This window comes from Bacillus rossius, chromosome 3 (assembly GCF_032445375.1).
Source record: "Bacillus rossius redtenbacheri isolate Brsri chromosome 3, Brsri_v3, whole genome shotgun sequence".
Classification (NCBI taxonomy): domain Eukaryota; kingdom Metazoa; phylum Arthropoda; class Insecta; order Phasmatodea; family Bacillidae; genus Bacillus; species Bacillus rossius.
The window spans coordinates 69,333,334-69,359,719 of NC_086332.1; the positions used below are offsets into that span (position 1 = coordinate 69,333,334).

General features: G+C 38.3%; 1 protein-coding gene across 3 annotated transcripts in view; it reads left to right on the plus strand.

Moving 5' to 3' along the window:
* The first annotated feature begins 2,671 nt into the window (after nucleotides 1-2,671).
* LOC134531457 (putative inorganic phosphate cotransporter) overlaps nucleotides 2,672-26,386 on the plus strand; it is a 53,499-nt gene continuing 29,784 nt past the window's right edge. For all 3 annotated transcript variants that reach the window (XM_063367170.1, XM_063367169.1, XM_063367171.1), the window contains exon 1: nucleotides 2,672-2,753. In XM_063367170.1, the coding sequence (XP_063223240.1) occupies nucleotides 2,711-2,753 (43 nt within the window). In that variant the 5' untranslated portion in view covers nucleotides 2,672-2,710. The remainder of the gene's footprint in view (nucleotides 2,754-26,386) is intronic.

The window sequence follows — 26,386 nt, forward strand, 5'->3', positions numbered from 1 at the left end:
AAATAACTATATCTATGGTCTTATCACTTAATGGATCCAGACATGAGAGATTTTTCTAGGCCTATAGGTTAAACTCACGTTTTGCGTATTTGTTAACTGAACAAATTTTGACAATAACTACCGCAATAATTTTGAGGAAAATATGTCTGGTTGATAACGTTATTTTTATGAACCTGTGTTCATGGAACGTTAGAATTAATTGAGTTGTGACTGGTTCTTGTTATCTGGGAAATTTTACGCTGAACGAAGAAATATGAATATTCGTGGATTTAGTGACTTCTATCGTTGCATCAAAACGTGATTATTTCAAATCTTTACAAATAAATGTTATTCACGTATTGAACTCGTTTTTAAATAAACATGAATTACAAAATATTATAATATATATTATGCTAAGATGGGGTAAAATTACCTAGGTGTCTGCCAAACTTGAGTAGCTATGTACCCGAAGACTCAGAAAAAAAGTTAATGTATTCGGCACTAACTCCTAAGCCAGTTATTCCATGCCCCTGAAGTTTGCTAGGCTTCATTAAACGACCAAAGGTATTTAAAAAAAATAATCTGTGTGCGAGTTATGGCTATATTGTTTTTAACATTCAAGAATTTACAATAACATGAAGACACACACACACACATGTATATATATAATGTTGGATAATTGCGGAGCAAGAATCTAATGGATAGCAAAGAATCCCAAAACAAGCAATTTTTGTGAAGGAACGAAACACTGCGAAGGCACAGACGCAAACAGATGTGTACAAATGGTGATTTGGTGGGGTTCGTGGGACTGCCCCACCGGTTGAAAAGACTAGCGATGGCACGCGGTGACCTTTAAATGCCCCGCGGGAAGTCAGCGACGAGTCGGAAGTACTAGCAACATGCAGTGCAGGCAGGTAACCATTAAAATAGCGTCACTTATCGGTTCTTTCCTTTATTCCAACTCAATCAGTTTTTATCTTTGCAACCATACGAAGTGTGATCAGAAAAATACGTTCAATAATTTGATTATGAACGAAGTTACAAGCTTACATCAACTTTTGAGCTAATCTCAAACAAAATACTTCCCTTGGATACTCCGTTGTGGCCCTCTGAATGTCGGGAATGGTTTGTCAAAACGTTTTTCTTTCAGCACGACTCATTTTTTCTGGTCTCCGTTTCACTAACAAAACTTAATGTTAACTCGTTTATATTCATGATTAGAAACACGGAAATTTCACACATTCATTAAGTTTGAAGTTATAATGCAAAACTTCAAACTCTTGCACTGTGTTCATGACTGGATAGCAGTTGTTTGGACACGCCCCTCTACGACCGTGAGCCAATGATGCCCAGCTAGGAGAGAAGTATGCATAAATTTACGAAGATAAAAATGTAATCGTTGAGAAATCAACCAATGAGAGAAAAAAAGCATAGATTGAGCACACCTATGACTTTGAATTCTACCCTGAGGCCAGACGAATCCGCGAAATTTCCGGGTCTCTATCCGCGATGCGTGACAAACACGACGCCACTCTTCCGGCTATGGAGGCCGACTGACAAGTCACAACTTGTTCCAACACGACACTGACTATCTCAAATGGATTAGGCTATCGAGCTTCCAACTTTAAATCAATTTAGTGTCTGCGGGTGCTGCTATAACAGTTCATTCAACCATATTTTTTGATCACACCTCGTATTAACGCCTATAATTTAGGGCAGCCAGTCATTTTCAGTCATCCACGCTCGTCCTGCCTCAGGCGGAAACTGTGGAGCAAAATCACATTTCGTCTTCGTAATTGGATCTTCAAAGATACCCTACGCCAGGGATGGCCAACCTTTATTGGTGAACGTGACAATTTTTATTGATGATAATGATGATAATAATTATTGATAAAAATAAACTAGATTATATTAACTTAATATCTCTTAATTTTCAAGTCAAAATTTTTGCAGAAGTCAAAATGTTAACTATTTTATGTTTATTTAAATAAAATAAAAGGTTAATATGATTTCTGTTGTTGCAAATTAAATGCTAAATATCTTATATTAGTCTCGTACTGTTTTACTTTTAGAGATAAAGCACATAGATTCTCTAATTATTGGCGTGCCGAATTATTTTGTCGGGTGGCACCACTGGCCGCGTGCCATTGGTTCGCCATCCGAGCCCTACGCTGTCGTCTCACGAATGACTTCCGGCTGGAAAAAGTTAAGGACGCAATGGAATTCAGGAAAGACTCCACATTCTGCTGCACACTCAGGCAAATGTTACATACATTTATTAGCTGCCGACTTGCCAATCGTCTCGACTGATGGATAACCTGTGGTTGGATACTTCTTTTTCATTTGGCTCAGATTCCTCCACCTAAACTGTGAGCTAATAGCACAAACAATAAAAGGAAAACAAATCATTATAATTTTGCCTTTTTTTCTTTGTCTATGATTGACTTCTTAGAAAACAGCAACTGACAGACTTGAATCTTAACGCAATATCGTAGGCTTATAGATAAAAGGTAGCAGAAATCAGAAACGGCTCGCGAGATAATATTTAAATATGTAGATAAAATGAAGTTCACTAAAAAATGAACGTAATGTTATAAGAATTATCAACGCTGTTAATTGTTATGATATCATTGTTATTCGTAAGTGATATTCGCCGGTGGTCGAGGCAAAGCTTTACAACAGCAGTCTGCAGTGCGCTGAGGCTCCGCCAGGTGGCATCACTGTCGACGGTATGGAGGAGAAGACTGAAACATCAAGAACTAGTGTCGATACAGGTAAGTTACAACAGCAACAACAACAACAGACAAGTCTGTAAGGTCTTAGATGGTGGGCTATTTGTGACACTTATCTCCCTACACCCGAACTGCTGGGATACATTCATACCACATCCATATGAGTCCACCAGATAAATCCCATTCTTTATGTCGTGTAGCACGTTCACAATTTATTTTGCGATATTTTTGGCAATTCAGATGTTATTAAAAATAAAAATAATAAAGTTCTTAGTCCCTTGCATGTTACCGAAATATATATATAATATATATATACTCAAATACGCAGTATGTATATACATCATACAACTGAAATAACTCATACCTCGTCTACGACGGAGAAACTGAATAAAATACAGATAGCGCCTTTTATTACTTCAGAAACAATACAAAAGTTAATTTTAACCAACTAGAATTTTTTCGTATAGATCTCTAAAAGTGTTTGAAAAATTAAGAAGATTCCGTTTCACTTTATGCGAGGCAACTTACATTCATTCAATGCGAGATCCAAAACAATATTTAGTTGGCCTTGCTAAGTAAGCATGTCTACAGAACATCTTTATACTTTTTCCTTTTGTTATTACTTTTTTTCTCGTTGTTTAGATTGACAGAATTATTTGGAATGTATTTGGTGACAGTCTAAATGGAGCATGTTTGGTCATCGAGTGCATTTTATTTATCTGGATGGAAAAATGTTCAGTATTCTCACCAGAATTAGAGAGATTGTGGAATCCACTACAGCTGATTGCACTACAATTTATTTTTCTCCCTAAGTGCTTTTCATCCCACCTGCAGGAAAATATCAGTGCAGCTCCATAATATAGTATTTCCTCAATACATTAATTTTAAGTTGCTGGTTCATGGGTTAGCGGCATCAAGCTTCCAGCCAGCCCTTGAAGCCACATTAAAACATTATAAATCTCAAAGGGATATTTTGATAATATTTCACCAATAAGAAATTTGAAAGTTACATGGAAGTTCAATAAAACAACTGTGGAGATTTTTAGCCTAAGACATAAATAAGACTGTCTCATGGTCACTCCTCACTCAGACACACTGCCAGTAGAATAGGATAGCCGGTCCGAGGACAGGCCTCAGGCGGTGGTGCCGGTGCCGGTGTCCGCCATCTTGGATTGTGACGTCACGGCGGCCATCTTGGATGGTTGTGACCTTGACCTTTGACCTTGACCTTGAATTTGATCCTCAAAAATCGCCAAAATCCGCCAAAATTGGGCAAAATTTGCCCAAAATTCCTCAAAAATCGCCAAAATTTCCATTTCTGTGGAAAAAAGGTTCCGCCAAAAAATCTTAAAAAATTCCACAAATTAAAAATTTCTCATTTCGAGGGAAAAATTTCCCGTTTCGAGGGAAAAATTCCCGTTTTTAGTCCTTAAAAATCCCAGCGGCTGAAAATTCCTAAAACTGGCTTAAGCATCCTTAACTCAAGCCTCAGTTAAGCCATTTCTAGGAATAAGGATACCATGAACGCCATCTTGGATTATGTCGCCACCGTTGCAATTTTAGTTACGGTCGCCATCTTTAACTTTTTTATTATCTGATTTTAATAAAAAAAATTAAAATTTATTAAAAAAATTCAAATAATAAAAATTTAATAAAAATATTTAAAAAGCATACTTTTTCGACACGGAGCTCGGAGTCCTCGGTTCGAACCCGACGAATGCAAAAAAATAAAAATGACGACCGATCCTTCCCCTGTGGCGGGGGTGCTGGCAGACTGACCCCCACCACTTATGTCAATGCACATATACTATCAGGTAGTATGACGTCATGTCCGCCATCTTGAAATTTGAGACGCCATCTTGAAAATCTTTATTTATTATCCGATTTTAATGAAAAAAATTCCAAAATTCATCAAAAAATTAACGTATTTAAATTATGTTTGATTATATCGATGTATGTCCTTGGTTCGATTCCCGACGAGAGTAAACAGTCGATCCTTCCTCCATGAAAGCTACCTAGACTGATCTATCACCACCAATACCAAGGTATATATCGTCAACTGGTATGACATCATGTCCGCCATCTTGTCTTCATCCACTGGAGACCACCATCTTGTTTTCGTCTGCTAGAGTGTGCCGATATCATGTAGTATAATTATCTGGTCACCACACCTTTGACCTTGACCTTGAACTTTGACCTTGACCTTGAAATTCGACCTTGAACTTTGACCTTGACCTTGAAATTTGACCTTGACCTTGAAATTTGACCTTGACCTTGAGATTTGACCTTGCCCTTAAATTTTGACCTTGACCTTGAACTTTGACCTTGACCTTGAAATTTGACCTTGACCTTGAAATTTGACCTTGACCTAGAAATTTGACCTTGACCTTGAAATTTGACTTTGACCTTGAAATTTTACTTTGTCCTTGAAATTTGACTTTGTCCTTGATGTCCATCACGGATCCGTCATTTTATGTTCAGTACATGCTACCAGGAGCGACCACCTGCTGGAGTACACCATCTTGTGCGTGTACTCGTATTACCATCATGCTAGTTTTATTCTAACATGCTACAGTGCAGTAATCATTTATTACTGAGGTACCCACCATCTTAAAATTTGACCGCCATCTTGAAATCATGTAATTATTTAGCTAGAAATGCGGGAAAAATTCCAATAGTCTCCGAAAAAATCATTTATTAATTTACAAATCGAATCGATGGATCCCTGTCCACGGTTAGATTCTTGACCAGAGACAGTTGTAACTAATTATTAAATAAATGTTAGGTTCTGTTTTCCATTACCTTTCGCGGAGTTTATTAATCATTCACTCTACGAAAATCAACTCAAGTCAATATACCGGACCAACGAATTAAATCAGTGCCGATTAGCCTATTATGAAAGTCTAATTTTTCAATAATCTGAATAACATATAAGCCGTTCATGTACAAAGCCACACATATAGATCAATTGCCTTCAGTCCATGAGACCGAGTCATGTCATTATCAGACGTATAGGCTAGTCATTTCAGGACCACATGACCTTCGTAATCCATCATGGCATTTTTATACATTCTAAAGGACCAAGTAACCTTGTAAAATATTTTAGTAACACCAAGAGGTGATAAACTAGTAAATATTCAATCAGTACATTTTGTACTACGCACAGTCAACAAAAAAGGAAGCACCAACAACGAAAAGGCAGCACATTTGGAAGCACCGACTACGAAAAGGCAGCACATTTGGAAGCACCGACTACGAAAAGGCAGCACATTTGGAAGCACCGACAACGAAAAGGCAGCACATTTGGAAGCACCGACAACGAAAAGGCAGCACATTTGGAAGCACCGACAACGAAAAGGCAGCACATTTGGAAGCACCGACAACGAAAAGGCAGCACATTTGGAAGCACCGACAACGAAAAGGCAGCACATTTGGAAGCACCGACAACGAAAAGGCAGCACATTTGGAAGCACCGACAACGAAAAGGCAGCACATTTGGAAGCACCGGCAACAAAAAGGCAGCACATTTGGAAGCACCGGCAACGAAAAGGCAGCACATTTGGAAGCACCGACAACGAAAAGGCAGCACATTTGGAAGCACCGACAACGAAAAGGCAGCACATTTGGAAGCACCGACAAAGAAAAGGCAGCACATTTGGAAGCACCGACAACGAAAAGGCAGCACATTTGGAAGCACCGACAAAGAAAAGGCAGCACATTTGGAAGCACCGACAACGAAAAGGCAGCACATTTGGAAGCACCGACAACGAAAAGGCAGCACATTTGGAAGCACCGACAACGAAAAGGCAGCACATTTGGAAGCACCGACAACGAAAAGGCAGCACATTTGGAAGCACCGACAACGAAAAGGCAGCACATTTGGAAGCACCGACAACGAAAAGGCAGCACATTTGGAAGCACCGACAACGAAAAGGCAGCACATTTGGAAGCACCGACAACGAAAAGTAAGCACATTTGGAAGCACCGACAACGAAAAGGCAGCACATTTGGAAGCACCGACAACGAAAAGGCAGCACATTTGGAAGCACCGACTACGAAAAGGCAGCACATTTGGAAGCACCGTCATCGAAAAGGCAGCACATTTGGAAGCACCGACAACGAAAAGGCAGCACATTTGGAAGCAGCGACAACGTAAAGGCAGCACATTTGGAAGCACCGACAACGAAAAGGCAGCACATTTGGAAGCACCGACAACGAAAAGGCAGCACATTTGGAAGCACCGACAACGAAAAGGCAGCACATTTGGAAGCACCGACAACGAAAAGGCAGCACATTTGGAAGCACCGACAACGAAAAGGCAGCACATTTGGAAGCACCGACAACGAAAAGGCAGCACATTTGGAAGCACCGACAACGAAAAGGCAGCACATTTGGAAGCACCGACAACGAAAAGGCAGCACATTTGGAAGCACCGACAACGAAAAGGCAGCACATTTGGAAGCACCGACAACGAAAAGGCAGCACATTTGGAAGCACCGACAACGAAAAGGCAGCACATTTGGAAGCACCGACTACGAAAAGGCAGCACATTTGGAAGCACCGTCATCGAAAAGGCAGCACATTTGGAAGCACCGACAACGAAAAGGCAGCACATTTGGAAGCAGCGACAACGTAAAGGCAGCACTTTTGGAAGCACCGACAACGAAAAGGCAGCACATTTGGAAGCACCGACAACGAAAAGGCAGCACATTTGGAAGCACCGACAACGAAAAGGCAGCACATTTGGAAGCACCGACAACGAAAAGGCAGCACATTTGGAAGCACCGACAACGAAAAGGCAGCACATTTGGAAGCACCGACAACGAAAAGGCAGCACATTTGGAAGCAGCGACAACGAAAAGGCAGCACATTTGGAAGCACCGACAACGAAAAGGCAGCACATTTGGAAGCACCGACTACGAAAAGGCAGCACATTTGGAAGCACCGTCATCGAAAAGGCAGCACATTTGAAAGCACCGACAACGAAAAGGCAGCACATTTGGAAGCACCGACAACGTAAAGGCAGCACATTTGGAAGCACCGACAACGAAAAGGCAGCACATTTGGAAGCTCCATCAACTAAAAAAGGCAAAAAGGAAGCACAAGTTACGAGATCTAAGTCTTAGTAAGAAATCATAATACAAGAAATAAAAACATTACATTCTTATAATTTAAATTATTTATTTTATTGCTTTACATTATACAAATGCAAGTAAAACAAGTCAATATTGTATGTAGCCAGCATTCCTCAGTTCCTTGAGTATGAAGGATATTTCTTTGATGCACGAATAGTTTCCTGCACAAAGCGAACCATGTAGAAGTCTTAGCCGGTCAACCAATATGTTTGGATCTTTCCATGATGTGTAATCATTCTCTTCTACCACCATCTTCCTAGCACCTTTATAATAAATATTATGATCTCTGGTGTCTTCCGTTTTACCACCAACCTCAGGGTAACTTTCATGTTTGAGACGGTGATCATCACAAGCTTGATCAGATTTATTTAATATATCACGTCGTTTCCATCGTTTCGGTCTCAGGACACCGCCACATTCTTCGATCTTGGCAGCTTTAGGTGCTTCATCATAGTCTATGTCTTTGTCAACAGCCTCAGAGTCACTGTAACAATCACTGTAGAAGGAATCGTCTTCACCCAATTTACCGTAATAATTCGATGTTGATGATGTTGAAGTGTCTTCATCGTCTTCGTGCTTCCTTTTTAGGAGTCCATCATTTTTACAAAGTAGGAAAGATCTACTTGAATTCGGCTGGAATATATTCTCACTTTTCACGTTAAGGATTCTTCCATTGTCTTCATTCTTCCGTAAATCATGTCTACGCGACTACGAGCCATGAGGTTACGAGACTACGTGACTACGAATCTTCAAGTTGACGAGACTGCGAGGCTACAGATCTACGAAGCCTCTAGAAAACGAGTTTACGTGTCTGCATGGATACAGGAATACAAGTCTGCATGAGTTCTTGACTACGAAGCTACTCGTCTACAAGGCTACAATTACTACATTTGTCTTCGACGGAATTTTCTCTTTTACTACATCTGCTCCATCACCATTATGTTATAAGATTACAAGGCTACTTGCTTACGTAGCTTCAAGTCTACGAGGCTCCAATGCATCATGACTACGAGACTACGTGCCATGAGGTTACGAGACTATGCGATTGCAAGTCTTCAAGGTTACGTGATCCTGAGGCTATAGGACTACCAAGCTTCCAGAACGTACGGTTACGAGACTGCATGACTAATTGGCGGCGCGGCTACGAAACTTCATGTCTCTAACTGACTACAATAGCACTATTCAGTGGTGAGAGTTAATTTATCTCATGCAAAGGTACTTGCTGCAAGTAGTTCCGCTTTTCAACATCAGATGGCGTCACGTGTTGCTTGCAGGTAAATAATATTTATTTCTTATATGCGGGATGCTCACTATCGATCGCATAAGAAGGATGGCTTCGTTAGTCTCCAAGGAGAAGGAAGTTCGTCCTTCCTGCTAGTGCTTCTCAGATTTCTCACGGTCCACCATCTTGGATTGCGACGTTACAGCGACCATCTTTGATGGGTGTGACGACCTTTGACCGAAACCGCAGGAATGATCGCAAGCACTCGGATTAATCATCAAAATATTGATAAGAATAATCAGGAGCACACGGAAAAAACCATCACAATATTGATAAGAATAATCAGAAGCACACGGAGAAAAACGACACATGTTTTCTTTGATATCATAAAATTACAGGGAAAAAAAATTCAAAAATAAAAATAAATTAATAAAAAATTTAAAAAAATTAAAAAATACATAAACTGATTCTGCTAGCTTGTAAACTTATCATTGTTGATCAAAGATAGAGTTTTAGTACAAGCCAGAATTTTATGTATTTTTTAATTTTTTTAAATTTTTTATTAATTTATTTTTATTTTTGAATTTTTTTTCCCTGTAATTTTATTTTATCAAAGAAAACATGTGTCGTTTTTCTCCGTGTGCTTCTGATTATTCTTATCAATATTGTGATGTTTTTTTCCGTGTGCTCCTGATTATTCTTATCAATATTTTGATGATTAATCCGAGTGCTTGCGATCATTCCTGCGGTTTCGGTCAAAGGTCGTCACACCCATCAAAGATGGTCGCTGTAACGTCGCAATCCAAGATGGTGGACCGTGAGAAATCTGAGAAGCACTAGCAGGAAGGACGAACTTCCTTCTCCTTGGAGACTAACGAAGCCATCCTTCTTATGCGATCGATAGTGAGCATCCCGCATATAAGAAATAAATATTATTTACCTGCAAGCAACACGTGACGCCATCTGATGTTGAAAAGCGGAACTACTTGCAGCAAGTACCTTTGCATGAGATAAATTAACTCTCACCACTGAATAGTGCTATTGTAGTCAGTTAGAGACATGAAGTTTCGTAGCCGCGCCGCCAATTAGTCATGCAGTCTCGTAACCGTACGTTCTGGAAGCTTGGTAGTCCTATAGCCTCAGGATCACGTAACCTTGAAGACTTGCAATCGCATAGTCTCGTAACCTCATGGCACGTAGTCTCGTAGTCATGATGCATTGGAGCCTCGTAGACTTGAAGCTACGTAAGCAAGTAGCCTTGTAATCTTATAACATAATGGTGATGGAGCAGATGTAGTAAAAGAGAAAATTCCGTCGAAGACAAATGTAGTAATTGTAGCCTTGTAGACGAGTAGCTTCGTAGTCAAGAACTCATGCAGACTTGTATTCCTGTATCCATGCAGACACGTAAACTCGTTTTCTAGAGGCTTCGTAGATCTGTAGCCTCGCAGTCTCGTCAACTTGAAGATTCGTAGTCACGTAGTCTCGTAACCTCATGGCTCGTAGTCGCGTAGACATGATTTACGGAAGAATGAAGACAATGGAAGAATCCTTAACGTGAAAAGTGAGAATATATTCCAGCCGAATTCAAGTAGATCTTTCCTACTTTGTAAAAATGATGGACTCCTAAAAAGGAAGCACGAAGACGATGAAGACACTTCAACATCATCAACATCGAATTATTACGGTAAATTGGGTGAAGACGATTCCTTCTACAGTGATTGTTGCAGTGACTCTGAGGCTGTTGACAAAGACATAGACTATGATGAAGCACCTAAAGCTGCCAAGATCGAAGAATGTGGCGGTGTCCTGAGACCGAAACGATGGAAACGACGTGATATATTAAATAAATCTGATCAAGCTTGTGATGATCACCGTCTCAAACATGAAAGTTACCCTGAGGTTGGTGGTAAAACGGAAGACACCAGAGATCATAATATTTGTTATAAAGGTGCAAGGAAGATGGTGGTAGAAGAGAATGATTACACATCATGGAAAGATCCAAACATATTGGTTGACCGGCTAAGACTTCTACATGGTTCGCTTTGTGCAGGAAACTATTCGTGCATCAAAGAAATATCCTTCATACTCAAGGAACTGAGGAATGCTGGCTACATACAATATTGACTTGTTTTACTTGCATTTGTATAATGTAAAGCAAAAATAAATAATTTAAATTATAAGAATGTAATGTTTTTATTTCTTGTATTATGATTTCTTACTAAGACTTAGATCTCGTAACTTGTGCTTCCTTTTTGCCTTTTTTAGTTGATGGAGCTTCCAAATGTGCTGCCTTTTCGTTGTCGGTGCTTCCAAATGTGCTGCCTTTACGTTGTCGGTGCTTCCAAATGTGCTGCCTTTTCGTTGTCGGTGCTTTCAAATGTGCTGCCTTTTCGATGACGGTGCTTCCAAATGTGCTGCCTTTTCGTAGTCGGTGCTTCCAAATGTGCTGCCTTTTCGTTGTCGGTGCTTCCAAATGTGCTGCCTTTTCGTTGTCGCTGCTTCCAAATGTGCTGCCTTTTCGTTGTCGGTGCTTCCAAATGTGCTGCCTTTTCGTTGTCGGTGCTTCCAAATGTGTTTTTTTTTCGTTGTTGGTGCTTCCAAATGTGCTGCCTTTTCGTTGTCGGTGCTTCCAAATGTGCTGCCTTTTCGTTGTCGGTGCTTCCAAATGTGCTGCCTTTTCGTTGTCGGTGCTTCCAAATGTGCTGCCTTTTCGTTGTCGGTGCTTCCAAATGTGCTGCCTTTACGTTGTCGCTGCTTCCAAATGTGCTGCCTTTTCGTTGTCGGTGCTTCCAAATGTGCTGCCTTTTCGATGACGGTGCTTCCAAATGTGCTGCCTTTTCGTAGTCGGTGCTTCCAAATGTGCTGCCTTTTCGTTGTCGGTGCTTCCAAATGTGCTGCCTTTTCGTTGTCGGTGCTTCCAAATGTGCTGCCTTTTCGTTGTCGGTGCTTCCAAATGTGCTGCCTTTTCGTTGTCGGTGCTTCCAAATGTGCTGCCTTTTCGTTGTCGGTGCTTCCAAATGTGCTGCCTTTTCGTTGTCGGTGCTTCCAAATGTGCTGCCTTTTCGTTGTCGGTGCTTCCAAATGTGCTGCCTTTTCGTTGTCGGTGCTTCCAAATGTGCTGCCTTTTCGTTGTCGGTGCTTCCAAATGTGCTGCCTTTTCGTTGTCGGTGCTTCCAAATGTGCTGCCTTTTCGTTGTCGGTGCTTCCAAATGTGCTGCCTTTTCGTTGTCGGTGCTTCCAAATGTGCTGCCTTTTCGTTGTCGGTGCTTCCAAATGTGCTGCCTTTTCATTGTCGGTGCTTCCAAATGTGCTGCCTTTTCGTTGTCGGTGCTTCCAAATGTGCTGCCTTTTCGTTGCCGGTGCTTCCAAATGTGCTGCCTTTTTGTTGCCGGTGCTTCCAAATGTGCTGCCTTTTCGTTGTCGGTGCTTCCAAATGTGCTGCCTTTTTGTTGTCGGTGCTTTCAAATGTGCTGCCTTTTCGTTGTCGGTGCTTCCAAATGTGCTGCCTTTTTGTTGTCGGTGCTTCCAAATGTGCTGCCTTTTCGTTGTCGGTGCTTCCAAATGTGCTGCCTTTTCGTTGTCGGTGCTTCCAAATGTGCTGCCTTTTCGTTGTCGGTGCTTCCAAATGTGCTTCCTTTTCGTTGTCGGTGCTTCCAAATGTGCTGCCTTTTCGTTGTCGGTGCTTCCAAATGTGCTGCCTTTTTGTTGTTGGTGCTTCCTTTTTTGTTGACTGTGCGTAGTACAAAATGTAGTGATTGAATATTTACTAGTTTATCACCTCTTGGTGTTACTAAAATATTTTACAAGGTTACTTGGTCCTTTAGAATGTATAAAAATGCCATGATGGATTACGAAGGTCATGTGGTCCTGAAATGACTAGCCTATACGTCTGATAATGACATGACTCGGTCTCATGGACTGAAGGCAATTGATCTATATGTGTGGCTTTGTACATGAACGGCTTATATGTTATTCAGATTATTGAAAAATTAGACTTTCATAATAGGCTAATCGGCACTGATTTAATTCGTTGGTCCGGTATATTGACTTGAGTTGATTTTCGTAGAGTGAATGATTAATAAACTCCGCGAAAGGTAATGGAAAACAGAACCTAACATTTATTTAATAATTAGTTACAACTGTCTCTGGTCAAGAATCTAACCGTGGACAGGGATCCATCGATTCGATTTGTAAATTAATAAATGATTTTTTCGGAGACTATTGGAATTTTTCCCGCATTTCTAGCTAAATAATTACATGATTTCAAGATGGCGGTCAAATTTTAAGATGGTGGGTACCTCAGTAATAAATGATTACTGCACTGTAGCATGTTAGAATAAAACTAGCATGATGGTAATACGAGTACACGCACAAGATGGTGTACTCCAGCAGGTGGTCGCTCCTGGTAGCATGTACTGAACATAAAATGACGGATCCGTGATGGACATCAAGGACAAAGTCAAATTTCAAGGACAAAGTAAAATTTCAAGGTCAAAGTCAAATTTCAAGGTCAAAGTCAAATTTCTAGGTCAAGGTCAAATTTCAAGGTCAAGGTCAAATTTCAAGGTCAAGGTCAAAGTTCAAGGTCAAGGTCAAAATTTAAGGGCAAGGTCAAATCTCAAGGTCAAGGTCAAATTTCAAGGTCAAGGTCAAATTTCAAGGTCAAGGTCAAATTTCAAGGTCAAGGTCAAAGTTAAAGGTCAAGGTCAAAGTTCAAGTTCAAGGTCAAGGTCAAAGTTTAAATTCAAGGTCGAATTTCAAGGTCAAGGTCAAAGTTCAAGGTCAAGGTCAAAGGTGTGGTGACCAGATAATTATACTACATGATATCGGCACACTCTAGCAGACGAAAACAAGATGGTGGTCTCCAGTGGATGAAGACAAGATGGCGGACATGATGTCATACCAGTTGACGATATATACCTTGGTATTGGTGGTGATAGATCAGTCTAGGTAGCTTTCATGGAGGAAGGATCGACTGTTTACTCTCGTCGGGAATCGAACCAAGGACGTACATCGATATAATCAAACATAATTTAAATACGTTAATTTTTTGATGAATTTTGGAATTTTTTTCATTAAAATCGGATAATAAATAAAGATTTTCAAGATGGCGTCTCAAATTTCAAGATGGCGGACATGACGTCATACTACCTGATAGTATATGTGCATTGACATAAGTGGTGGGGGTCAGTCTGCCAGCACCCCCGCCACAGGGGAAGGATCGGTCGTCATTTTTATTTTTTTGCATTCGTCGGGTTCGAACCGAGGACTCCGAGCTCCGTGTCGAAAAAGTATGCTTTTTAAATATTTTTATTAATTTTTTATTATTTGAATTTTTTTAATAAATTTTAATTTTTTTTATTAAAATCAGATAATAAAAAAGTTAAAGATGGCGACCGTAACTAAAATTGCAACGGTGGCGACATAATCCAAGATGGCGTTCATGGTATCCTTATTCCTAGAAATGGCTTAACTGAGGCTTGAGTTAAGGATGCTTAAGCCAGTTTTAGGAATTTTTAGCCGCTGGGATTTTTAAGGACTAAAAACGGGAATTTTTCCCTCGAAACGGGAAATTTTTTCCTCGAAATGAGAAATTTTTAATTTGTGGAATTTTTTAAGATTTTTTGGCGGAACTTTTTTCCACAGAAATGGAAATTTTGGCGATTTTTGAGGAATTTTGGGCAAATTTTGCCCAATTTTGGCGGATTTTGGCGATTTTTGAGGATCAAATTCAAGGTCAAGGTCAAAGGTCAAGGTCACAACCATCCAAGATGGCCGCCGTGACGTCACAATCCAAGATGGCTGACACCGGCACCGGCACCACCGCCTGAGGCCTGTCCTCGGACCGGCTATCCTATTCTACTACTGCCCGTTTCAAAGAAAAAACAGCGAACTTTCGCACGACGAAAAGTGATGAGATACTAGACTCGCATGCGGAAGAACTTGTGTTCGAGTGCCGCTCTGGCATTCTCGATTGTGGTTACCCACAGTTTCACGAAATCACTCCAAGCTGATTATCGGGATTATCTTTTTGTAATCCTTGACGGATTCTTTCCCCAGCGTCCTTGAACTGTGTCATTACGAGTTACCGTCTCTTATGAACTCGTCTTGTTGGCAAGACGTTAAGATCCCAACTGGGTAGCAAATAAAAAAGAAAGCATGGACTTCTGTTTGAGCGGATTCACTCGTCGGCCGAGGAAACACCACGTTGTCATTCAGTACCTCGGCAGTCACACGCACTCACTGTCGCCCTGGCAACGACCCCTTTGTGACACATCATCTCCCAACCCTCAACCCCACCAAACAAAAAATATATATCAGAATACGACAAGAGATAACTCCTGCCCATTCACAATTTCGACGACTCCTAAAACCACCCAGGCAGGGGTGGAAGGAAGACTTATGAGCACACAGATAATTATATTCTGTACTTTTATAAACGATTCCCTTGAAAACCAGTTGCCAAGATGCTACATGAAAGATGTTGTAAATTTGTACAACACATAGCTAAAGGTATTTTTAAAAAATGTTAAACGTTTATCGAGATAATACTGAATATGTCTTACGGAAATTAAAACATAATTTTATATTTAAATTGATTTTTCATTAAGAATTGTTTTATACCTTGGAAAAGATAACAGAATATTAAAAATTAAACTTTATTTTGTTATATTATGCTTAGCCAAGTGCGAAATGAATACTGGATAGCTATTCAGTGAACGGTTTACAAATAACTTTAAGGTATTGGAGGTACTGGGACAACACAAAGCATAAATTCCCGACTAAGAATCCAAAACACAGTAATACTGGGAACACATGTGTTTCATGTAAATTTAGAAATTTAGAAATGCTGTAATTTTAGATAAATATTTGTGTACCATTTACATAAATATATAGTGTAGCTTTTTGTGGAGTTCTATTTATCTAGGAAATACGAAAAGCCCTTATTTATCAATATACATTTTTAAGTCCGTAAAGTTAACTGGTATTTCCAACAGTGTGGTTATATCTCGCGCCGCGCTGTATTGCTTTCGGTTCAACAGCCCTGGCCGTTTTTCCTCCACGGGTCTTCATCGAATCGTTTGTCGTCGTACGTCCGTATTAACTTTCCTGCGGCCGCGTCCTCGCCTGCTCGTAACCGCGTGACAGTCGAAAGGAAGAAATTAATACCTAGCAGTTGGCTATAAATGTTCAATCCTTACACACAACAATAATAAATTGGCACGTGTTGCTTGATTATACTGTTAGCGGATTAAATAAAAGCACGAAAGTGCGTAAAGTACGAATGTACAGTAAGTTGCTAGAAAACAAGCTTAACAAAAACAGCTTTTATCTAAACAGAGAATATACACATATGAAACTGATTACTAATGTACCTTAAATATGACATATATTTTTATCAGTAATGTACTTTAAAAGAAGAATAAATAAATAGATCAAGGCAAATTTTTTAAAAAAAATTTTATATGTCTGTTCTTTTGATGGAGATTCATGAGAAAACCCTCAAATTGGTTCTAATAAAATTTATAACTGTAGTGGTTTATGGCGTAAAAAATATTTTAGACACTTTTCATCCGGATGTGTTTCATAATTTCTGCAAGACGCTCGCCTTTTTTTGGAAGCGTCTTTAAAAACGTTTCCGCAAAAGCAAAATACACGGTCATATGGATAGAAAATTCAAAGTGAAACAACATATGAATCGAGCACAATTTTATAAACAGTTTTAAGGATTATCCTCACAAAGTCGGCAAACAGACAAATAAATATAACCAAACAGAGCATGCAAAGTGTCTTAAAGTCTTGCTCTCAATAGGTAACTGATTCTAAAATATTCCAAACTCTTTACAACTAGACAAAATGAAATAAAATTATTAATTACCCATTTGTTGTAAAGTTTAGCATCTTTAAAAGCAGTAAATTAATAACACATATGAAGGTATTTCCTCATGATTAATTATTTTCTTTTCTTGCAGATTTCTTGTCTTGCCTACAAATCATCCAAGGAGGTTTTTAATCCTTCACATAAACAAAAAATGCATTTTCGATTCTCACTTGAAGCAGGGCAAACATAATACAGACACTTAGCATTCAATATTATTAAGGGTGTTTTAAAGTGTTCAAGATCGTTGATTTGAGTAGAAAACAAACAAAAATGCTTGTAGAGAAATTTACCATTGGTTTCTACAAAAAGACACAAAATTTAGTATGTGATATGACTCGTTTTAATTTTGTTTAGTTAAGAATATTATGTCTGAATCTGCTGCGGTTAAATTTTTTAATAGTTATTTTCCAGTGGACAGGAAATATTGCGCTAATTTAGGTATTTTCGTATTTTTTTATCATAAATGTAATATAAAATTACAAAAAGCTCGGAGAATTAAAGATTTTAACTTTTGCGAAAACAGTGTAATCATATGCAGAATAGAATTCAAGTGATTCTACGAAAACGACCATATTGTTTTTATAGTTTAAAATCGGGTTATAGAACTGTTAAATACCATTACTGTCCGAAAAACAGATAAAACTGTCTTGGGAAGCCTGAATAAAAAGGAAGGTGAGATGAGTGAAGGACTAAGTACGAAAGTGTTGCGAGAGCACTGAGAAAACCCATATGCTTACACCATCGTCCGCCATGTTTCTAGCTTGCGGCTATTCTAAGCCGAGCCTAGAAGGGTCTCATAGTCGTTTCATTATTTGAGGCGAGTTGCCTTTAAATATTTTTTTTGCACTGACCTTCAATGTGCAATATATTTTTAATCTTTAAAGTTCGAAAATTTAGAAAATGAATGCAAGAATTTTTTTTAGCCTTCAATGAAAATGGCTTCGTTGGCAGTGAACTATCGGAGCTTAGCTAACCGAAGCACACCAATAAACTTCAGTGCGAAGGAGGAGAGGGTGCGAACTTCCTGTCGCCGATTTTAAATTCTCTTTGCGAGAGTAAAGTACTTTCCAACAGCAATCTACCCTGCAAAGGCGAAAATCCAACCCTCAGTTTTACTCTTCACCTACTTCCCTTTGACGTCCTGCTTGCCACTCACAATCCTCAATCCTTCGCTAAAAGATAGCCACAAGTTTGGCCCACAAAAAAAAATTGGAGGAGAGGCAAGAAAAAATAGTTAAATGTGAGTTCTATGCATGATTCATATTATTTTAAAGTACATAGCCATCGAACAAGTGTTTCATAGATATTTGTCTATTTGTCATCTTAAAACGTTTCTGTGACCGTACATGTAACTCTGTACTTCCACCTTTCCATAAGTTGACATGGAAACTAGTGATAGGCAGAGGAACACGGTGCTTGATTGGTCAAAGAATTCGCCTTACGCCAACTGCGGATTCAGGAATTATTTGCGCGGGGGGAGTGGAAGAGGATTAAAAAAATATACAAAACATTTTAAAATTTTAACACGCGTATGAAAAATTCTTGCATTACTATTGACACTAACGCCATGATACATGGGCCTACAGTAGCAGCCGTAGGTGACGTGTGGCCTCTCACACAGTAACATAATGTCTTCCCTCAATATTCTGGAAGATTTTTCATAACCTTGAGGGAAGGATGTATCCCATCCTATCCCCTTTTCCCCTCTACCTCGTCGGTTACTAAGTCCTCGCCCTCAAGGTTATCCGAGCCCGATTATTGGCAGTTTCCGAAGTACGTGTTCGCAATTAGGAAACGTGGCAACGTTATCGTGTCCCAGTGGTTTATCCCGGGGTTCTCCCATTTTCCCAGCACACTCATTCAATCAACGTTCCATTCAAATCTTGTCACCCCTCATCATCCGCTATGATTCTGATTTTGATGCGAAAAAAAGTAATTTAAATTCCCATTTTGAGCAACAAAACATTGAGTTTTTTCAACAAAACATTGAGTTTTTTCCTTGTAATACCTTGACAAATATCTTAGATTAAGAGATAATATTTTAAATTTCATAAAAAATAATTTGTATCTTTATACTATCCGGTTTTTTTACAGCAGCTGAAACCAGCAAATTAGTGAATTATTTTCAGTTTACTTATATAACTACTTCAAAATTAAACGCATATAATATACAATATTTTTTCTAAACAAACCCTATCAAAAACATAGTTAAGGCAATGCATTTTTTTTAAGTTTACAAAAAAGTATTGGCTTTGCATGCGAATATCAACCCAGCCTGAACATTAATATTTAGTTTTCACGTTCATAATATCTTGATCATTAACCCTTCAGAACACTCTTAACTAATCGAAGTCAACAGGTTAAAAATCGGATAGCAAAACCAACAGAAAGTCTAATTCAAGAAGTTTATTCAAGGTGCTCGTCTAGCCAGGGGTGTATGTGTGTTAGTGGGACGGGATGATAAGTGCAACTCTCACTGTTGCTTGTAACGCGGTATCGCCTCTGAACTGGCACGCAGTCTTCTTGTCGTGCATAGGGCAACTGTCGTATTTGAGTGGTGACCGTAACATTATATGACGGATAAATGAAGCTAAAGGTTTAATGCATGTTCCTTGAGTACTTTCAAGAATTTCTAACGGATGTTGCATGCCAAAAAAAATTATTTCTAAAATAGTATATAATATGGTATCCGGGCACAGGCGCCAGGCACTGGAGCCGTGTGTACGGCAGCCATCTTGGATTGTGACGGCAAAGCGGCCATCTTGGTAGACCGTAACATTGAATTTTGACCTTGACCTTTAACCTTCAAATTTTGCCAAAATTTATTAAACATTTGCCAAAATTCCTCAAATTTTGCCAAAATTTCCATTTCCATCTAGGTCAAAGTTTAAGGTCAAGGACAAAGTTCAGGGTCAAGGTCCAAGTTCAATGTCAACAGTCGAGGTCAAAGTATGGTGAACAGAAAATTATACTAACATGGCGTCAGTACACTCAAACAGACGAAAACAAGATGGTGGCCTCCAGCGGTCGAAGACAAGGTGGCGGACATGACGACATACCAGTTGACGATATATACCTTGGTATTAGTGGTGAGAGGTCAGTCTAGGTGGTTTCCGTGGAGGAAGGATTTGTTGTTTTTTTATGTTTTGGTCTTACCAGTTTCGTACCAAGGACGGGAAATAATCTAAACAATCAGTATTCTAATAAGTGAATTTTTTGGTGAATTTTTAACTTTTTTCACTAAAATCGTATAATAAATAAAGAATTTCAAGATGACGTTCGTAACGTTAGTTGATAGTGTGGTGACATAATTCAAAATGTCGGGTGTGTTGTAACAAATTTGTATTACTTTTTATTAAGAATTTTTTAAATACATTAATAAATTACTGGTTTACTCTCGCCGTAAATAGAACAGAGGACCGAAATAGTTGAAATAACTAAACATTTTAAGTAGGCAATTTTTTAAATATTTTTTGGAATTTTTTCGGAATTTCTAGCATTGAAATTACTGATTTTCAAAATGGCGGCCGTAACGAAACATGCAACATTAATAGAATCCACTATGGCGATCGTAAAGAAAAGTGTAACGATGACATCAAACTCAACTAAGATGGCGCGCATAACGAAACATGCAACATTTATATAAGCCAAGATGGCGCGCATAACGAAACATGCAACATTTATATAAGCCAAGATGGCGCGCATAACGAAACATGCAACATTTATATAAGCCAAGATGGCGAGCATAACGATATGTGCAACAGTGGTTTTTAAGTAATATTTTATAAAAATTTTATTAGTTAATTCGATTAATTAATATTTTTTAATGATTTTTAAAAATTATCCCGATTTTCTAACATAACAATTACAGATTTTCAAGATGGTGGACATGACGTCCTACAATATGACGATATATATCTTGAAATAAGTGATGGGAGGTCAGTCTGTCGGTGGCTTCCGTGGAAGAAGGACTTGATGTAATTTTTATTTTTATTTTTGACCCCGTCGGATTTCGAACCGAGGACTCCGAGCTCCATGGTGTAAGTGTACATTTAAGTTTATTAAAATACTTTTTATTAAATTTGTATTATAAAATTTGATTATTTAATTTTTTATGAATTTTTAAATTTTTCCCGATTTTCTAACATAAAAATTACGTATTTCCAAGATGGCGGCCGTAATTGAAATTGCAATGGTGACGTCTTTATCCAAGATGACATAATCCATGATGACTTTAGAGGCTTATCGGAGGCTGAAGACATGGATGCTTAAGCCTCAATGTGGACATTTCTAGCCGCTGGGATTTTTAAGAACTAAAAACGGTAAATTTTCCCTCGAAACGGGAATTTTTCTCTCGAAAAGAGAAATTTTTAATTTAAAAATTTTTAATATTTTTGTAGGAATTTTTTTCCAAAAAATTAAAATTTTTGGCGAAATTTGAGGAAATTTGGCAAATTTTTGGCAAATTTTTTATACATTTTGGGCAAAATTTGAAGGTTAAAGGTCATGGTCAAAGTTCAAGGTTACGGTTATCCAATATGGCCACCGTGACGTCACAATCCAAGATGGCTGCCGTACACACGGCTCCAGCGCCTGGCGCCTGTGCCCGGAGGAACTATTATATACTACTTTTGAACACACGCGTTTTAGACATATTCACCGTTCTAAAACTACAGTCTAAAGGCGGGTTTACAATTTAAAAACTTAAGAATTAGAAACTTAATCTGTATGCCGACGAGCACATGGTTTAGTAATATCCAGTTTATTATTGAATTATTCGTCGTTAATTCCAGCAATAAAAAACGCGCGAAAAAGCAGCCATGTTATTTAAGTTGTATTTTTGTATTCGGAGGTATCGTCTGAATTTTAAAGTGCACTTCGGCTTGTAATCTTCGCAGATTAATAATTTGTTTAACGTACGTTATACCATAATCCACGGTGGAAATGGTTATGTACTTACTTGAAATACCATACACATGACTACATGACTGCATATGTGTAAACGGATAGGCGGGGGCCTTAATAATTTGTAATGCACTAGGAAGAAGCTGAGAAGAATCGTAAAAATTCCACTATAAAGTGAGTATTGTTAATCAAACATAATAACAACATATATGCACAGAATAAGCTTGAAAAATTGCAAAAAAATATTAGGTTTACAAACTAGGTTGTAAATGGGATTAGTATATATTTCTCCATATGACTTCAATCATTAAGGCCCAAGTCCATCCGGACCCCCATACGGTGTGCAATGCTTCAGCAAAAACAACGAGATTTGAAAATGCTCAAGAAATCAGAGTGAGGTCTATTTACAAAAATAATTTTAAATTGTTGAGGGCGGACGAATATTTCTGTTTTCGTATTTCGTTTTTAGATTGTGTTTTTAAAATATTGAATATGGCTTAAACGGGTTTTTCAGAATAATGTTAGGCATGAAACACCTGACAGAATTCCCGAAGGCACTCGAGTAACTTGAATCAAACCTTCAGCTTAATTACTACGCTATAAAATATTATTGTCACCATTTAAATCTCATGGTTTCCCTACGCACGACGAGATCACTGCGCGCTAGTTCACAGCCTTGCGTTTAGAGTCGATACCGCACTACAAGCACCAGCTAGATTCACATTTATCATCCCATCTCACACAAATAACACCCCTGACTAGGCTGTATTATGTTTTGTATAGGCTTACAAGTTTTAAACATCGTTCGTGGTCTGTGTTTTCATGAACCAAATTTATGTCCGAGTCGTGAAATTCCGCTATCACTTGTAACATAGGGGACACAATCACAAGTCATTCACTAAAATTAATTTGTTTAATATTTGATGTGTAATATCTTAGCTCTCTGTATACAGCATTTGGTGGGAGTAATTTAATGAATGCGACTCAAATAGAGGAAAGAAGTGTAAATCCACGGTGCTGCAATCTGTGGCGGATTACGCGAACCAAATTTCACAAAGTCGTAGGGAAACTTTAAAGTATTAACTAGTGTATATAAATAAGGTACAGGCGCCAATTAAGGCCACATTAAGGATTGATGATTTCTATATATTTCTGTACCCAATAAACCACTTTTTAAATTTGTTCATAGATAACTGCATTAAAAACACTTAAAAATATAAGCTATAGAAAACATTTACCATCATTATTTTTCCTACATAAATAAAAATTAGAGGACATTTCAGGTGGCCTTATTAAGATGCTAGGTTACAATAAAGGCCACCGGGTGGTACCTAATAAGGCCATTAACAAAATTTTTATAAAAAAGCTTACAGCTGTCACATTTAAGACTCCCGTGTATAAAAAATTTTAATTTGCACAATATGACAAAAATTTACACATTACACTTCAAATATATATTGATTTGTACAAATTAATCAGCCTGGTAATGTAAAGTCAAAGAGAAAAAATATCTTCACTAATCCTAATCATCATAAAATGAAAATAAAAAATTAATGTGTATAGCATAAAAAACTTAAATTCAAATATGTATGTATTTTCAATGTACTTGCTGAAGTCATGGTTAGTACTAAATTTACTTAATCATCACAAGTAGGGCAAATAAAAGGATCATTATCATCTTTATCAAGTCCGACACATTCTTCGTGATAGTACACTTTGCATACTGAACATAGTCTCATGTCAACTACTTTATGTTCCTAGAAAATGGGACAATACCAATCATTCTTCTTTCCTGCTGCGAGTTTTCTGTGTTCCACTTGTTCCAGCCTGAGGAAATTAGGGGTTCGTGTCTGCTTGGTTTTGAGATGATATTGGCTTCATTCCCTTCCTAGCTACATTTCGCTTTGTTGAACAACTTTGAGATACTGTTTTTCGATCTTTTTCATACAACTGTTTAACAATTCGTTGGGCTCGGGAATTTATTGCAGGTTGCCTTCTTGTTGTTACTTTTTGCAATTTTGGGGTTGATAGCAATTCTTGCAATGGAACATCAAGATTTCTAGCAGTGATCAATGTATTGCGATCAGATGGTTCGTTCACAGAGCTTGCTTTGCATGCACTTTCATTTCCTGAACTTTCCTCTGCAGCATTTGAAATTTATGTTTCATTAACTGTAAGGTCGGATGGCGCAAAGGCAGTATCAGTGAGAATGTTGCAGTCATAAGGATAAATCCCGGTCCCTCTAAATTCCGCCACTAAATTATAAGGGGTCATTGATTTAATCCAGACTTTGGAAAAAATCAAGCCAAATCGTACACGGCTTATGTTTCTGTCACCATTGTGAACTCCAAAATTAAGAACCTCTTGATCCCAATATTCCTCGAACGGCCCAAAGACAGATTTATCCAGGGGCTGCAACTCATGAATGCAGTTTGATGGAAGACAAAACAAAATAATGTCATTCTGTTCAGCCAAATCCACTATATTTGCATCTAAATGAGACTTCGCTCCATCGAATATCAGCAATGTTTTCCGAGGGGTTTTGAATTTTGCGAAATGTGAAACCCACTTAGCGAAGACCTGACATGTCATACATCCTTTAGCTGTCATTTCAATTACTGTTCCTGCTGGCAAATTTTCTTCCCACTCAGACTTGCAACGCTTGCCTTTGAAGAGAATCATTGCAGGGATCGCCTGGCCGATTGCATTACCACATGCTACAATTGTGACATTTTGTGCATGCTCTGGTGCAATGAGGTGAAGTCTCTTACTTCCTTTTCTGCTATAAACCTGCTGCTGCTTGTGCGACAACCTTTTTCGTCAATATTGTAAATATTTTCTGGGTGACCTGCAAAATTATGATTCACTAATATTTCGTTTAACTTAACAAAATAATCACTGACGATGAATTTGTTTAATTTAGCTGCTCTACCTGCATTCATTGGCTGGGCTTTCCTTTTCGCAATATCTGGATGTCGTTGAAGAAATAACTTCAGCCACTTTTTTTCCGGCCATGTGTGTATTTTTACTGAATGGATGTTTGATATTGTTCACTTCACAAAATGAGTACACACTCTTCCTTAAAATTTTAAGTGTAAGGGGAACACCCACTTCTCCTAATCTGAAAATACGACTGCACAAAATATTTTCTTCATTTGTAAGCAAAGTACCTCGTCCAAGTTTTTTTTCATTACTTCCTGATGCAATATGGTTGCTCAAGGTTCTTCTTGGTACATTAAACTCACGAGCAGCTGCAGCAACAGGCATGCCATTTTTGAATGACATCAATGCTCCCTTCAGCTGTTCAGTAGTCCATTTGGCTCGTTTGCATGCTGTAGCCATAGCTAGTGGTCTGAAATAAAACATAGAATTCTCTGCCGCATTTCACACATGCAATAAGCTATTCAATAAACAAAAATTGAATTTAAAAATCATTAAAAAATATATTCCTTAAAACAAATAACTTGATAAGTCAACGAGCAGTTTAAATTAAATTTTTGTTTATGTTTGCATGGCATTTTTTAACTACTTTATTCCTGCCTCATACATCGCCTGACTTAACTGCGTGACATTGTAGATTTCAAATGAATCACATGCCAATTGTATTTACTACAGCATCATTAAATTTTATTTATATATTGAAACCACGCTAGTGACTGCTAGATTTACGTATGTATTATTCTTACTTTTATTTGATATAATCATAAAATTCTTTATTGTAATCTTTTATAAAAATACATTAATATTCTATTAAAACTTTAATAATAAGTAAAAATTAGGCCACATAATCTCTAACAATAGTACTGTTACGTAATCTCAATTAAAAATTTTCTTGTTGAAAATATAACGAAACGCACTGTAGGCTACAACATGTGGTTCCAAAAACGCTATAAGAATTCCTCATAAGGCCACGTTGGCCTTATTAAGATACCTGCACATTGACAGGGATTTTATTCACTAACCAACCACATAAATTCTAAACATTTTACCCCCTTATATTTTCTTCAAACTTAATAAATTATGTTTCTTTTAATGTATTCATACAATAGCTTTAGATTTTAGATTATGAACTACAACATAGAATTTAGCTTACCAAATTGCGTAGCCAGCAAGCGTCAAAACGTCGTCACCATCTTATTCCAACGTATCATGACACACAACTACCACTACCTGTGGAGTGAAGTACTAAAGGAGATCCCGGCTGGTGCTGCTACCTACCTCGTTCATCCATTACTGCGTGCTACAAAGCTTACTGGCCTTGTTAGGAGACTGGCCTTATTTGGCGCCTGTACCTTATATTGGCCCTGATACTGGTTCCTAGAAGTGGAGCGAGGAGCCGACTACCATCTTGGATTGTGACGTCACGTTGGCCGTTTTTGGAGTTAAATTTCCTCAAAGTTCCTCAAAAATGACTCAGAATTCCTCAAAACGTCTACAATTGTCTCTATTTTGGGAAAAGTTCCCATTTTGAAGGAAAATTTCCCGTTTTAATCCTCAAAAATGTCAGAGGCTAGAAAGTTCCTAAAAG